Source organism: Topomyia yanbarensis, chromosome 2 (assembly GCF_030247195.1).
Source record: "Topomyia yanbarensis strain Yona2022 chromosome 2, ASM3024719v1, whole genome shotgun sequence".
Classification (NCBI taxonomy): domain Eukaryota; kingdom Metazoa; phylum Arthropoda; class Insecta; order Diptera; family Culicidae; genus Topomyia; species Topomyia yanbarensis.
The window spans coordinates 91,603,721-91,620,324 of record NC_080671.1 but is presented as its reverse complement, the minus strand read 5'-3'; the positions used below and the strand labels follow the sequence as shown (position 1 = coordinate 91,620,324).

At 39.0% G+C, this 16,604-nt stretch overlaps 2 protein-coding genes across 2 annotated transcripts in view; one reads left to right on the top strand and one right to left on the bottom strand.

Annotated features, from left to right (window-relative positions):
- Positions 1 to 573: 573 nt before the first annotated feature.
- Positions 574 to 2,730, bottom strand: LOC131678821 (DNA polymerase delta subunit 3). Its single transcript, XM_058959172.1, has 4 exons — positions 2,504 to 2,730; positions 1,798 to 2,087; positions 875 to 1,737; positions 574 to 819 (listed from the first exon to the last, which is right to left on the bottom strand). The coding sequence occupies exons 1-4, from the start codon at positions 2,570 to 2,572 to the stop codon at positions 596 to 598; spliced, it is 1,446 nt and encodes a 481-aa protein (XP_058815155.1). The 5' UTR covers positions 2,573 to 2,730; the 3' UTR covers positions 574 to 595.
- Positions 2,731 to 14,284: 11,554 nt separating this feature from the next.
- The window catches only part of LOC131678820 (protein MON2 homolog), a 63,418-nt gene continuing 61,098 nt past the window's right edge, over positions 14,285 to 16,604 (top strand). Inside the window, exon 1 of the mRNA XM_058959171.1 lies at positions 14,285 to 15,154. Coding sequence (XP_058815154.1) covers positions 15,032 to 15,154 — 123 coding nt within the window. The 5' untranslated portion in view covers positions 14,285 to 15,031. The remainder of the gene's footprint in view (positions 15,155 to 16,604) is intronic.

Sequence of the window (16,604 nt, the reverse complement as noted above, 5' to 3'; positions counted from 1 at the left end):
TTACACAGGAAATGACGTGATTAATCGCGAGCAACGGTTTCGGGAGAATAGTCATCGCCGGGAAACTCTCCGTCGGAGTAGGCTAGATCCACCGCCAAGGACTAGACTGATTAGATCGGGACAAGACACCACCAGTCGCGGAGCTTCGGGTCACCAGCATACCAGACGCCTTGCTCCACCGGAATTGACGGACTGACCTCGACACCTGGCTGGTTAGCTCGGTTTCGGAAGAACTTCGCCGAGGAATTCTCCGTCGGAATAGGCTAGGTCAGGGAGGGAAAGAGCTCAAAAAGTTGTGGATACCCATTACCGTTCCCTGAGTTTTGGGTTCTTTAGAACATTTTTCTACACTATAAAAAAACACATACATTTTGCGATCTCGACGAACTGAATCTAGTATGACACTCGGGCCTCGGGTTAAAAGTCTATTTTTGGAGTGATTGTGGGCTTTCTTTATGAGAAAATAAAAGCTTCCTCTTGGGACCCAAAATTGTGATCGGTGGTCCAAAATCGGTTGGTTTCCTGCGCGTTAGAATAACAAATTGAAATTTTCATAAACTAGAACAGGTGTGATTTTATTCATAAGAAAATATAATTATTTTTTTGAGAAAAAGCTCTTTATCGAACCCTGTTTGGTTTTGGGCGTCGGTGGCGTCGCCTTGCTGACCTTTTTATCTGCCGCTTTGACACTCTTATTTTCTTTGCCCCCATCCGGTGGGGATTGTTTCGCGATGTCCTTACCCTCCGTGGTATTGTTGTTAGACACATCATCCACTTCATCTTCCGAAGCGGAAACCATCTCGTATTCTTTCACGGTAACTGAAATACGGGAAATTTGTTATGCTGTAAATGTGAAAACCAGAAGAATACCCACTCAAATAGCCCGCATCATCCTGAAATGTCTTCGTAACCAGTTTCTTAACCTTGGCCTTCTTTCGTTGCAAACTGCTCGAATCATTGTCTGCAGACTTTGTGGGGCTTTCATCCCTCTCCTCACTATCCTTCATTTCCACGTCCTGTGGTCCCTCGGCTTCAAACTGAATCTCTCGCTCTTCCGGTTCCTTAAAGCTCTTATCTTCATCTCCCTCGTCATCCTCACTAGAATCTTCAATCTGCAGGATTCTAGATTTCTTGCTCGGATTGACATTCTTTTTATTCGCAGCTTCCTTCTTGGTTGTCATCGACTTTTTCCTACCACCCGCTTTTTTCGTTTCCTTCTTTTCCTGTGGCGTGTTCGGAACCACATCATCATCGTCAGATTCGTCAGAAATCATTCGCTTCCAACGCTGAGATTCATCCTGTTGCTTACCATTCAGCTGCTTATCCTGTGCTGTCTCCTCTTTCGGTGAAACTTTTTCTTCCTTCACTGTCACTACCGGGGTGCTAACAGCAGCTTTTGTAGTCGCCGGTTTGTTAGAAAAGAAGGAAGCTATCGAGGCTTTTCCTGTGACTGGTTTTTTGGATTCCTTTTTCTTACTAGGAGAACCTTTCGCTGGAGATTTCTTCGGCGAGGATGGTTTAGCCGGTTCCTGTTTTATTGTCAACGGCGGTGAACTTTGTTTCTCTTCTTTGATTGCTGGTTTAGGTGGTTCTGGTTTCGAAACGGGTTTGGAAGATCCAGCCGCAAACATGGAATTTATTTTCGATTTTGGTTCCGGTTTAACCGCGGCCGGTGGAAGATCTGCAGGTACAAATACTTTTATGTCGCGCTTACCCGCTTCCAAGGGAAGGTTAATTCTGTAATGGAAAGCGATCAATGAATACTTAAATTAGCTGACAGAATTGTTAAAAACGTACACTTTGAACTCCTGATCTTCGGGGATCGTTATCTTCCGCGAGGATACCGAAGCGACTTCAACCGAATACAGTAAACTGCTGACCTGTTTGGCCTTGGATTGAATGGTTTTAAGTTTTTTGTCGCTTGCCACAGTTACAAATGCGCTTCCCCGCTGCGGATTGATGCCGCGGACTATGAATTCCGGCGCAAGTTTGGCTTTTGCAGCATTTTCGTCGATCCATTTTTGAAGGATTGCAACAGCTTCCGCTATGTTTAGTCCGTAGCTGTTTGATATTGTTCGAACTGATATCTGATAAATTGAATGTAAAATAGTAAAAAATGGAAATCAATTACAATTATGCTTCCATAGTTTTATGGAATACGTTAGCCTGCCAGTATAACTATGGATGGATTTCCTAAATTTGTATCCTAGACCTGATATACAGTCCAGTACTGACATATTTTTGTAACCAACAAAACCGTAAATGATTACAAATTACTTTGTATCAGGCAATTTCTAGGATAATACACAATTAAATATAATTTACTATAATTAAACAAAGAATACTGTTTTGAAAAGGTTTTACATTTTTCGATTTAAATTAATATCGTTTTTTTAAACTAAATCCGTCCAAGAATTTCTTTGGTCAAATACATAATGTTTGTATTAGGAAGCTATAGTATTCAACAAGATTACTAACTAGAATAAAATTGATAAAAACAAACCTTCTGTAGAGAATCTAGAACAGTGTGACTGATTTCCTCCATACAACTCTTCTCCATTGCTGATTTCATTTCTGACTTTAAAATTGGCAAGTCTGATCTGATCAAATGTTAAACAACAATTACGATATTTGAACAATCCTAAATAATACGCTAAATAATGATCGTCCTATTAGGTACTTATATTAGAACAGCATTATTCAAAAAATTTCTGCTCCAGCTTCAGACACTCAACAACACGTTTGACAATCAAAATAAGTTTGTGGAACATATGTGTTACGCGCGAAAATTATGCTCACCGAGGGATAGGATAGCGGTAAAAACTGACAATGCAGTGCAGCACGAAGGTAATCAATCTGATTTGGACCCATTCACATTATGCACCCCTGCGTAAATGAAAACTTTATCTGGAATCATTCAAATTATACAAAAATTATTAGTACTATAGTAACTGCTTACGGCAAGGTCTATTTTAAGGGCGGGTTTTCAAAACGCCGTATTGACATTTTACTCGAACAGAGAAAAACGCCCGGTCAGCGTGGCAAGCAGAAGGTTAGCAAAAGTTGAGCAAAGCGAAATTGGTGCTGGCAGAGTTTCTGCGAGCATTTTGCGCGATTTGTGCGAATATTCTTGCAACGAATTCGCTCAAATGCAACAACCGTTTCTGACAGAAGTGGTTAAACCAACCGATGCTGCTCACTTTTATCCAGAATCCAGTCAGAAATGTACGGCCAAGATATCTGCACATTTCCTGCCACATCTTTGTCAGATGATTTGCTCGATTCATGCTAAATTCTACCAGGTAGGAATTGCCAGGATCTTTGCACAGTTTATGTCCGAGTTATGTCAGGGTTTTGCTCGGTTCTTGTAAAAATTTGCTAGAAAACGCGAGCGAAACCGAGTTCATCCTAGCTCAACTAACCCGACAAGATACGCGCAGAAATCTGACAGCGCTGCCAAACCAAGACTTACAGAAATCTAGCAGAGCGGTCTTTGCCAGAAAATTTGCTCACTGCGCGAGTTTGAATTATGGGGTAGACATGAGCGCCGCCGGCAATTTTTAACAAGCACCTTCGCCGAACGTTGAAGCATTTTTCCCGTGCCGATAATTCTAGAGCTTTTATTCAAAACGACATATCTACAATGAGTTACTCTCTTTGTTTACTGTCTCTTTCGATTTTGACGGCGTCACTATAACACTTTACGCTTATTTTACAGTACAGATCGAAAGATGGTGGTTTTAACTAGCATATTATGCAAAGAGTTGAGGGATAAATATTAAAGCGATCGAGTTATTAACAGAAGAGAAAGTAAATAAAGAGAGTAACTCATTGCAGATATGTCTTTTTTTAAAAACGCTCAAGAATTGAGTTCTACAAGATGACGACACGAATGAGCTCATGATGAATGAAGTTCATGTTTGACAATTCTCGGTAGTTTGTTTAATTTGTCAGTTGCGTGAGTTCGAGAGCAACGGGTGCTCTTCTGTTACATTCAAACTCACTCTCGTGTAAACAAACCACCAAGAATTGCCAAACAAAGTTCATCCGGCTCATTTTTTTTGTTGTTTATTTGTGGCTTTAACCTCTGTGGGTCATTCGCCATTAGCTCATTTTGTGGGGTTATATCGGTTGGTGTAAAACCTAATCCGCGAACTCGAGAATCCCCAATATGTTTACATTTACCTAAATAATACAAGCTACTATGATGTCAGTTCATTCTCTTTCCGATTATTCGCTTTTTTATATAACTAAGTTTATTTAGGCCAAAATACGGTAGCTTAACGAGGCCGATAATCCATTTTTTAAGGTACATCGCACGTGTTAGTGGGGGAAGAGAAAACCGTTTTTAGGGTCGGCTTGCTCCCCTCTTATGTTAGTGAAGGAAAAAGATAGGAAGTGGGATACATATTGTAAAATTGACATTCTCGTTGGCTGGTTGATGATTGTGGGGGATATGCACACTTTATTGTAGTGGTTTCTATCCTGTAATCGCAGGGGCGAGGGGAGGGTCGACATTTCGGATAATTATTGGCATTTATTCAGATTCAACGCCTCTCTCATTCATTCACTTTTCAACTGACTGAAATCTCATGCAGAATCGAATGCTTGAGTGCAGAGGAAACATAAATTCATTCACCAACCAAAGCATTCATTTGTTATTATGTCGACAGTTTGAAGGCAGAAGTTAGCATCTTGTACATTTTCGAGCATAAGTGAACTGTGTAATCTATATCTGGTGCACTTTTGATCGATAATACCTCTCAGAGCAAGCATAGAAAGAAAATTCACTTTGCTTCTGAAACCGAACATGTCCGTACCTGAAAGCGCTGCGTTGGGAGAACGAATGACGATGGAAACGAACCAAAAAAATTCATTCATCGCAGCGGGCATGAATTGAATTTCGTTTTCTTTCAAATTCATGCAGCGATGTCAATTTTTTTAAGCTCTGCTGTCAGCAAGCCCTATACGACGAAGATGCGCGTCAAACGAGTAATGGTTGAACATGAGCCTTGACATCGTACGAATAAAGTCCCGGTTCACATCCAAGCCCTTAAACCAAGCATTCGTTGATACCTTTGGGATAATAGAATGTAGTCACCGTCCCAGATGCCCATTACTCCATGAAATTTGCCAACTTTCGAGCGTCCTCTGACGAAAGATACTGAAAAATTCATTGAAGCAAATTGGTCTTTCGTAAGTGTCGCCTTCTAATGCGCCTTCTCATTGCCCGCAATAGAACAATGCGACGGGACCCAAACTAGGGGCAGATCACTTGTGATGCATTTTAAAAAATCAGCAAAATTAAATGCATTTCTTTCCATCAAAATATAAATTCATGATGAATTTTGCATTGCGTGTAATGTATTTTGCGTTGCGTGTAAGACGTCAAAACCCTACAAAAAACTTGCCCTACATTCAACAAAGCGTCGAACAAAGTGGATGAGTGTAGGACGTTTGTCAAACAAACTTTTCTGCGATGGAATGCAAAGTTGATGCAAAAATGGAAATTAAATGAATTTTTTCTAATTTGATGCAAATTTGTTTTACATTTTTAAAGTGATCTGCCCCTAGGACCCAAACCAAGGTAATCTGGTAAGATTTTTCGGATAAAGCACTCAGATATTTCCGTATTTTCCCCAGGAAATACGGTGAGTGCTTTCCAGGCTTCGCCGCACGGATGGCCTCAATGGAGCTGAGACTATCCGAAACGATTAAGTAATGGTCTGCGGGCAGGGTGTCAATGATCCCGAGAGTATACTGAATGGCAGCTAATTCTGCAACGTAAATTGAAGCAGGATCATTGAGTTTGAATGAGGCAGCAAGATTTTCGTTGAAGATACCGAAGCCTGTGGACCCGTCGTTTATTCGCTTTGCTTAGGGTGTTTTTTTAATTTTGAAGATAACGGACGAAAAAACAATGTTTCCGAATTTGTGAACAAAGTGCCATTAGTTCTATAGAACAATCACGTTTTTACGTAACGTAAACAAGACTGAACATAAAATGCATCGCCGCACATATCTAGTATGGTGGTATACTTTTAATCGCCGTATAGGATCTAAACATTTTTAAATAAAACGTTTAAAGATTTGCTTGCTCATGTGATTTTCAAGTATAATCTAAGGGCAGATCACTCTATCAGTTAGCATACTTTCTATTCCCAGCTTTTTTATGCTGTGATTTTTATGCATTTACTAGCATATACTTTCTAGTAAGCATTAAATGAGTGGATATGTCCACTGCATAAAATGTACAGCAGAAGAAACGAGAAGTAGATAGAAACGTATACTATAGATGAATAAATAAATTTCTGCGTGTAGGAATGTATACCCACAGATATTGCGAATTTAACCCAAATTGACTCACAGCAAAAAAAATTTGTCACACGAACATATGCTCACACCGCATCGCATTGGTTGTTGCGATGACTAATAAAAACAACAATGAGCGCCCTCTCTAGGATTGTGCATAAGATGTTTGGTTTGTTTATTTGCTGTTTCCCGTGCAGTTTAAAGTTAGAATATTTATTTTGCTGCTTTAAAAATGTGCACGAAAGTCTATCTACAGACGTAACGGGCAATAACGTGAAACGTGTGTAAATACCCGCTATACCCCCCGAGAGAGCTCGCGAGATGTTTCATCGAGTTCGACGGGGAATTCTATATAAAATTAGAACGACGAAACGTCACTAATCTTTTTCCCCTCTCTTTTTTCTCATACGCGCGACGTAAACAAATTACAAACGACGAAAGGAACTTTTTTGTGTTTATTTATTATAACTTTATTATCCTTTTCAATGCCGCGAGATTTATATAAAAGATTCTTTTTTGTATAGGGAATGTCTGCGGCACTTTTACATTGATGCCAGACTTTTATTGTTGAGTGATATGGCAAGTTATTACACCATCAGACGTCGCATATTCTTGACCTGAGTAATGGTAAAACCAACAGGTTACCGTGCGAATATTTAATAAATTGCAAAATTACAATTACGTTCTGATTTAATCGTAAAGAAAAATTACTGAACCAAATCCACCAGAACGAGTCAAGAAAAAGCGCTTCACTAAATGGAAATAGCAAGTACAGACTAAGGGTCGGATGTGCGAGGAAGTGAGAATCAATTGGCCTGACAGAATGAATATAGACACTACCGGTTGAACTTATTGAGTACTGGTCAAAGAATGTTTTCTCATACCAAAATATCTCGACAAACATATGATTACGGCCTAAAAGCCAACTGTCAAAATCCACTTTGAATGTAAATTCTAGACAAACCGTTACTATTCGAACACAGTTTACAACAGTTTATGAAAGATAAAACTTTTCTCTTTCATTTACTACCAACATCTGTGATTGGCGTATAACTGTTTGTCCGGAATTTCCATTCAAAGTGGATTTTGACAGTTGGCTTTTAGGCCGTAATCATATGTTTGTCGAGATATGATTTACTGTCATTACCCATGGGTTCAAAAAAGCAAGGAGACGATTGCCTACTAGCATTAAAGCTATTGACGTTTTGCTGCAAAACTCAATTACCTTCAGCGACATCTACAGATTCATAGCGTGAACAAGATAAGGTTTATGTTCGTGTGTTTTTCATTCTACGCTAAGTAATTTGATGTAATTTTTTTATATTTTCCCTTAAGTACGACTCAGAGGGGAAAGAAAATGGTTTTGAAGCTAGGGGCAGATCACTTGTGATGCATTTTTAAAAATCAGCGAAAATAAATGCATTTCTTTCCATCAAAATAGAAATTCGTAATGCATTTTGCGTTGTGTGCAATATATTTTGCGTTGCGTGTAAGACGTCAAAACCCTACAAAAACAGCCCTACATTCAACAAAACATCGAACAAAGTGGACCAGCGTAGGACGATTGTTAAGCAATCTTTTCTGCGAGGGAGTGCAAAGTTGATGCAAAAATGGAAATTAAATGCATTTTTTCTAAGTTGATACAAATTTGTTATACATTCCTAGAGTGATGTTAATGATTATATTTTTGAGTAGATGCACCCAAGTTAAACATAAGAAATCTTCAAATATGTGAACTGTAGTTCTAGGTTAGGGTTCATAACCGTTCATAACTGACTCCCTTTTTTATCGTTAGTTTTCATACTTTTATAAACATCTTCGTTTAAATAACGTTTTTAGGAAGATTACTGGACTTTTCATGAAATTTCAAAAATTGCAAATTGCAAGAAAGTTGAATATTTTTTTCACCAAACCAAACCAAGAGTCGCAAAATATGCGTTTCGGCAGCACTGTTCAGTATATTTTGTATTATTTTAACGGGAACACTGTAAATGAAGTGATGAATCGCGATACTACATTCATTCATAACTAAGTGAACTTCGCTCTGTCAAATTTGGCATTTTATAAGCAAAGACTGCCTTACTTTGCTGAAAGTTACGGAGAGCTTATTTCCTTCGACTGATTCCACTCGGCACAAGAAACTTGGTTTGAATTGCTTTTAAATTCTAATACTATTTAAACAAGCCGTTCGTCGTTGTTAACTATTACAGCAAATCAAAGAACGAGGTGCCTAAACAGAACGGAACATTGCATTTACAACAGTTACTGTTGTTAACAATATGTTTTATAGTAACGACAATGTTTTGGTTTTCAGTACATTTAGATTTTACACAAAAATGACGCTCTTCATTTTCTCGTTCATTTAATTAGTTGTTATTTTTAAGCGTATTTTTTCACCTTGGCGTTCCGTATGTCCGTTTCGTGGAATATTTTCCGGTTTTAAAACTTTAGCAGGTAGATATTATAATACAATATGATAAATATAAGAAATCTAATTTACCATTTTTTTACAGGCGACATGTGCGATCGACGCCAGTTGATTGCAGTCTAAAAGTTCAATTCCTTTCGGTATCGAGGGCACCGTGTACTGATCCAGGTAGTTTGTTGCCTGCATTGTCGACAGGAGATAAGAAGCAGCTGATATCGCAGAGCGACACTAGATGGGAAGTTTTGTGATTGCCCGACATATACTCAGAATCAGCAACATATGTGCGTGTGTTCTGAATGTCTCGTTTGGGAATAAACATCCAAAGAACACATGACACCATGTCAAAATGTAAACAAAACAGCTCTTGGCGGCAGTGGAGATTGTTCCGTGGAACATGACAATTAAGTAAGTAGAAATATGTTTCAATATTGCCACCACTGCTAAAGCTTTTGTCTGCTAACTTTAATACTGTACGAATTTTTCAGCTGACAAGATTATGATCTTGCTCCGGCCAATGGTGCATGTGTCGTTCTTGGGCATAGATTAAAACGGCTGCGTGTTCCTGTAAGCAATTCGCTTGTAGGAAACGATTTAAACGTTGAGAAAAGATACTATGAAAGCATCCACCGACTTGGATTCAACTATGTATTAAAAATACGCAAATAAAAAGAAATGTTTATGAACCACAATTTTGCTGGAAATTCATTTAAACAGTAAATCCGCTGTAAAAAAACATGCAAACCTATTTTAATCCACCTAGCGGTGCAATTGTGCCTTGCTCAATCATGAATCACGAGAATGTGTGCGTTGTTTTTATTCATTAAAAGCTTTTAAATGCATATATTGCATTTTATTATTATACGTCACATGACAACTATATACAAAAAAATATATCATTATTCGAGTTCTAAAATTTTGAAAAAGAAAAAGCAGCCACGGTAATATTGAACTGAAAAACCTGTTTTAATCCACCTAGAGGTGCAATTGTGCTTTTCTCATTTCTACAAACTATGATTTAATAGCTGGTTCGTATAATATAGCATTATGGAAATGTCTTTCATTCTTATTACACTTGGTAAGTATATATAAGAGCACCTCTTTGCATTCATCGCGGTATCGGTTTGAATCGGAGTTTTTTATGTGATCGCACTCCACAACCCGTAACTCCGGAGTCGGAAGTCGGATGGAGATGGAATTTAATATCAGTTTCTGACGACCCAACACCTTTCATTTGAAACTAAGTTGATCAAATCGGTCTTGCCATTTTCGAGAAACCCATATAACCGTTATTCTGAATTTGGATGCTTCCGGATCCGTCGATGGTGCCCAGTGTGGCCAAAGAGACTTTGAATGACTGTTAGTGACCTAGATCTACAAATTCAACAGTTGTGTTTACATTTTGGAAAAAAATTCACCTTTTTACATTCATCGCAGAATTCGTTAGAATCGGGATTTGCTGCGTGATCGTACGTATCACCCTGTAATTCAGGAACCAGAACTCGGATCCACACAAAATTCAACAGCAGCTGATGGACCTTTCATTTAAAATCAAGTTTGTCAAAATCGGTTCAGAAAATTCCGAGAAACCGATGTGGACAAATCAGCAAATTTTGTTTTGTAACCATACTCTTCAACTCGTAATCCGGTTGAAAATGAAATTCAATAGCAACCTATGGGAATATTATACCTTTCATTTGAATCTTACTTTGTAAAAATCGGTTCAGCCATCTCCGAGAAACCGATATGGGCATTTTGTTAACAAATCCTCACATACACACACATACATGCATACATACATACATACACACATACATACACAGAGATATTTTGCGATCTCGGCGAACTGAGTCGAATGTTATATGAGACTCGGCCCTTCGGGCCTCGGTTAGAAAGTAGGTTTTTGGAGCAATTGCATAACCTTTGTATATGAGAAAGGCAAAAGAATAATATTTAATTAGCTTAATCAGCATGAGTTCAATGTTATCTTCATGTGATTATATTTTGAAATTTTGGTGGAATGGGTTTGAAAGTGGAGGGAATGGGGGTTAGTAGAGTGGGAGTGGAGGATGCGTCAGAAATTCTTCATCTTATTTCGGTATACGGGGTGGATGAAGGAAATGCGGGCGTGAGGGTGGTCCGAGGGGAGGGAAGTGATGAAGGAGGGAGGTGTAAGGGCAAGGCAAGGGGGGGGAGGGGCGGCGACGCAATACTCAACTGCATATTTTACCTTCCATTTGAGACTTGTTTTGAGAAAATCGGTTCAGTCATCACCGAAGAACCGATGTGACTTTAATTGTGGAATAAGCCCGGAATTCCGGATTTCCGGAATCGTCGATAGTGGACAATATATTCATAGAATGTTTGATTGGCAATCAGTGATCTAGATCTGCGATTAGAAGTACGATTGGTGACCATTTCAATAGTTTTTAGCCTCTGAGGTATTACGATTGTACCGATTTATATGGGAAATTCCAGTGTATGCTTAAACACCCCTGTAACTCCGGAAGCAAGAGTCAGAACCGAATGAAATTTAGCAGCAGTCAATGGTATTACTGTATCTTTCATTTGAAATCAGGTTTGTAAAAATCGGTAGAGAATTCGTAGGAGAATGGGTGTGATATTAGCTTAGGAACTTGGCGGGTTCCCCGGGGGCGTCATGAACTGTCATAGGTGGCCAATGTGGTCAAAGCTGCTTTGATTAATCATTAGTGATCCAGACCCGCAAACTAGAGTAATGTTACATCAATTTTAATGTTTTACATCATTTGAACATCATGGTGGTACCAGTTTATATGGGAATTTGCTGTGTGACCGCACTCTTCAACCCGTAACTCCGGAACCGGAAGTCGGATCAACTAAAAATTCAATAGCAGCTTATGGGAGCGGTATACCTTTCAGATGAAACTAAGTTCAGCCATCTCTGAGAAAATTGTGTGAGTTTAAATGACACACACATACATACACACACAGACATTTGCCGATCTCGACGAACTGAATCGAATGGTTTATGTCACTCGGCCCTCCGGGCCTCGATTAAAAGGTGGTTTTTACAGTCATGCATAGCCTTTCTTTATATGAGAAAGGCAAAAAGGTGTGAAATCGGCAAAGTCCCAAAAAGTCGATTTTTATAAAAAAAAATTTCGGGATAACATAAAATCTCGACGTTTCATGCATTTTAAAGATGTTTGGCATCAAAAATACGAATTCGATTTCTGAAATTTCATGGGGTCCCCCTTTGAAAAAAATTGAGTTCCGGCTTATATGGGAATTTCCTGTGTGACCGGAGGATTTAGTCTATATTTCCGGAACCATATAAGCGATCCGTACGAAATTTTAAAGACATCTGTGGGGATATTATAGCTATCATTTGGGACTAAGTTTGTGAAAATCGGCCCAACCATTTCCGGGAAACTGATGTGAGTTCGTAAATTTTGAAACATGGCCGCTTTTCCCGGGCACTTCCGGAACCGTCTATGGTGGTCAATGTAGTCAACGAAAGTTTAATTGGCCGTCGGTGACCTAGAACAGCAAATTTAGGTTGTTTGAGAGACATTTTAGCGAAATTTTTACCTTTTTTGCTTTCATCGGAGTATCGGTTTGAATCACAATTTGCTATGTGATCGCACGCCACAACCTGTAACTCCGGAATCGGAAGTCGGATCGGGATGAAATTAAATAGCCATTTACGGGGACGCAATACCTTTTATTTGAGACCAAGTGTAATCGAATCGGTCTAGCCATCTCCGAGAAACCGATGTGACTGTTATTCTGAATTTAGATACTTCCGCCGGGGCTTCCGGAACCGATGATGGTGGCCAATGTGGCCAAATAGACTTTGAATGGGTGTTAGTGACCTAATACTACAAATCGAAGCAGTTGTGGTCATATTTTGGAAAAAATTTCACCTTTATACATTCATTGCAAAATTTATTAAAATCGACATTTTCTGCGTGTTCGTACTCATCACCCTGTAATTCCGGAACCGGAAGTCGGATCCATTAGAAATTCAATAGCAGCCTATAGGAACGTTGCACCTTTCATTTGAGACTAAGTTTGTCAAAATCAGTTCAGCCATCTCTGAGAAAAATGAGTGACATTTTTGGTCACATACACACACAGACATACACATACAGACATTTACCGAACTCGACGAACTGAATCGAATGGTATATGTCACTCGGCCCTCCGGGCCTCTGTTAAAAAGTCGGTTTTCAGAGCAATTGCAATACCTTTCTATTGAGAAAGGCAAAAAGCAATATTGTTGTAAAAACAATTTAAATCAACGACTTCCAAAATCTACAACAGAATAAAATCCTAAATCGTTGTAAGTGGTTTCAAAATGTACGAAAAAATGCCAATAGGGATCTTTAGGGGTGTGCGGGTTAAGGCATATTCTGATGCAGACTAGTATCGTGAGTTAATATCTCAGTCCTTTTCCAATTTTTAGGCCCGAAACTATTGACAATTTTTTTTTAGTTTGTTTCCTTTTAGGACAATAACACATCCAAACCCATGCGACTTGCACGACTCTATAGGTTGCCTTATCAGATCTACCATAGTTTGCAGATGAAACTTGGGATGGCAGGCTGTTAGCGGATTACCAAAGTACCAGATCATGCAGTGTGGGGTGCTGTCACAGTTAACAATGAGACGGACGAAATATTTGCAGATACATCATTTAGTTGGACAACTGTCAGTTTGTTGGTTGAATTTAATTTGTTTTTTTTTTTAATTTAACAATCAGAAAAGAATAATTAAGGTTTGAGAATGATATGAGTGCACTCGATAGGACACCTGCTATCAATAAATATGAAAAACTGATACAATTTTTCCAAATTAAAGATCCCTATTTTTTCATTGTTACATCGTTTAACGACCCCCCTTTTTCGATTTCAAAAGCGGGTTTACAATGAAATTGATTGTAGAACCAAAAAATTGATTGTATATTCATTGTACTTTTTCCAACATCTCTACAACGTTTTTCGTTATAATGTAACAATGAAAATCACTGTAGCTCCGTTATACATTTTTATTCGGGTGGAGTTTAATTTTATTTCCTGCCTATTTCAGGCAACTCAGTTTTTTTTTATTTTTTTTGCATATAATCAAACCGAATTTACCCACATAACGGTCACTGGTTGTCAGAATTCAACTAAAAACAATTCGCGGCTCATTTCCGGCTGAACTTTACTAGGCAATGAATGAATCGTATCATTCAAGAGCCTACCGACATATTTCACGGTATCATCCAAACAATATGTGGAATCGTTGGACTATATGGGTTAAAGTTCGTGTATAATATTTTTTATTAGGGTAGCCGGGATACAAACTAGAACTAGCAAGCATTCCGGGTCATTTTCCGGCTGAACTGAACTGGGAGCGTAATTTAATCACACAAATTAAATTTTGTGTTCATTCGAAAATATGCCCTTTTTGAAAAACAAGTCCGCACATACGTGACATTCCTTCCCCTCGTCCAAATAATCATGCGTGGAACTTATGTTCCACACTGACAAGTCACACAATGTGTCAAAGTGCGAAAGATCGAAGAATAATCACAAAAGCGAAACGACATCATCATCAATCATCAACTTCTGTTCGGTGAATTTTAGGTGGAAAATTGTCTAGAAAATGTGTATTGGGAAGAAAATGTGTTTGCATTTCCCACTCGGTTCGGTTTAGATGTGCATGATTACGTGCTTTGCCAACGTTCACCAAAGTTATCCAGTGACGGTGTCAAATCGTTCGATATAAGTGGAAAGGTTTCCTAATAGGAAGCTCGGTGAAATTTTTCGCTGCGTGAATTGTAATTACAAAATATTGGAACAAAAACAAGGAAAATCGCTACCGTGCTTGTGTGATTCTATTTGCTGGACCGGAGAGGTGCAATCTTTGCCTACTTTGCATATATTTACATTTTTGGTTCTTTCTGTGCGGCTTGCTGATGTTTGCAGTAATGTTTTGCACTGACGTGTCATCGTTTCGATAGAGAGAAAAAAACAATGCATTGCAGATTGTGAAATGTATCGCGGCAGTGCGAAGTGATTCTTCGGCTCGATAGGAAAGGAAAATCTTATCAGTGATGTGACTTATCCCCCCACAAAAAGTAGTTGGTTGCTATTGGGGGGAAGTGAGATTACCTCAAAAGAACTATAGGTTCAGATACTTTATTGTCCAACGGGTCATAATCTTACGTAAGGTTGACCATCTTCACTACGCTTTGATAGTGTTTTACAGGAAGGATTGTTTCCGAAGTGGCTTAAAACCGAACCAAACCACAAGCTGTAAAGGATGTCGTTCGTGAGCGGAACAACCACAGACAACGAGGCGGCACAAAAGTTTCTGGAGACGCTGCAGAATGATTTTCGTGTTCTGTCGCTGGAAACGAAGAAAAAATATCCGCAGATCAAAGAGGTAAGAAAAGGAATGGGTGAAAACTGTTCATTAAACTTACACCTTGTCCCGTTAGATTGCTGATAAGCTCGCCCATTGTGGCATCACGTAGCATAGTCGGTTCGAAACCGCAATGCTCGGTATTAATGGTTTTTGCCGGGGTTCTTGTTTGAATCACGCCTATAAGGCTTATTTTGGGACATCTGCTTGAATGGTACAATTTCGGGATCTGTCTCTGAGTCTTACTTTTACGAGAAATTTTCCCCAGTCATATTTGTCAAAGACTAAATTTCCACGATGAGGTACGTACCCCGGGGGATCCCCGTACTTCGACTTATCACTCTCGGTTTGATACCAAATTACCAAACACACATACCTACGTACGTGTACATCATTCACGCACAGGACAATGGCCAACGGCAATGGAAAAGATGAGGCAAAAGTGTTATATCGTTTTATTGCCCATTTGAGAGTTTGCTTCGTCGGCACGATGGAAGGGATTTAATTCAAAAGCGATGTACCGATTTCAATATTTTCGTTATCTTTGTAAAGCTATCTCTGCATTGATGGTACAAATCGGATGATTTTCGGGGTTTTGTTCCGAAGGTCTTTGCAGGCAATATGGTATTATGATTCTACTGATATTTGGGATTGTTCTTGTTTGCGGCTAGAACATCTTTTATTCTTCTCATTGGTATGTCTTTTCGGTTGAGTGAACTGATTCGATTTCGTGCCACGACTAATACATGTGCTGGAAAGCCAGATAACGGAAAATGCAGATGCAGCAAAAGGTTAATTTATTTAGCGATCTGTTGCTGTAGCTTATCAATATTCCGGCCTTCCGGTGGGTGTTGTTTCTATGATATTTAGTGTGCAGGTGATTGATAGTGCTCTGAACAAATACGGGAATATGCCATTTGAAAATTGATTGACTCTGATTTACGAAAATATTCTTGAAATATCCAGTCTTAAGATGAACAACTTCTTTCCAAATATTCATCAATTTCTGTTTTGAAATTGAACAATAATCTAGAAATGAAAAATACAATAGCTAGTTTGTAGACTATACGCCAATAACCCGTTATCTTTATTGTAGCATGACAAGCTATGATTAATCACGCCATGTAGTGGTCAACCGACGAACAGCAAATTTATCGCGGTCAGTCAATTACCCTCTAGCAAATAATAAGCCCTGGGCTTTTGCAAAAATGTATTGTTTGCAGGCCCCACGTTTTTAGCTTTCATTTCCAATTCCTGTGATCATCTGGTTGCGTGTCAATTATTCGAACGTATTATGTCAATGTCGTCGGTGAAGCCAAGAAGCTGGACGGACTTCCTGAAGATCGTGCCACAAGTGTCTATCCCCGCTCTTCTTATTACACCTTCTAACGCAACGTTGAACAGCAGGCACGATAGACCATCAACTTGCCGTAACCTGCTTCGAGATTCAAAGGGACTCGAGAGTGTCCCT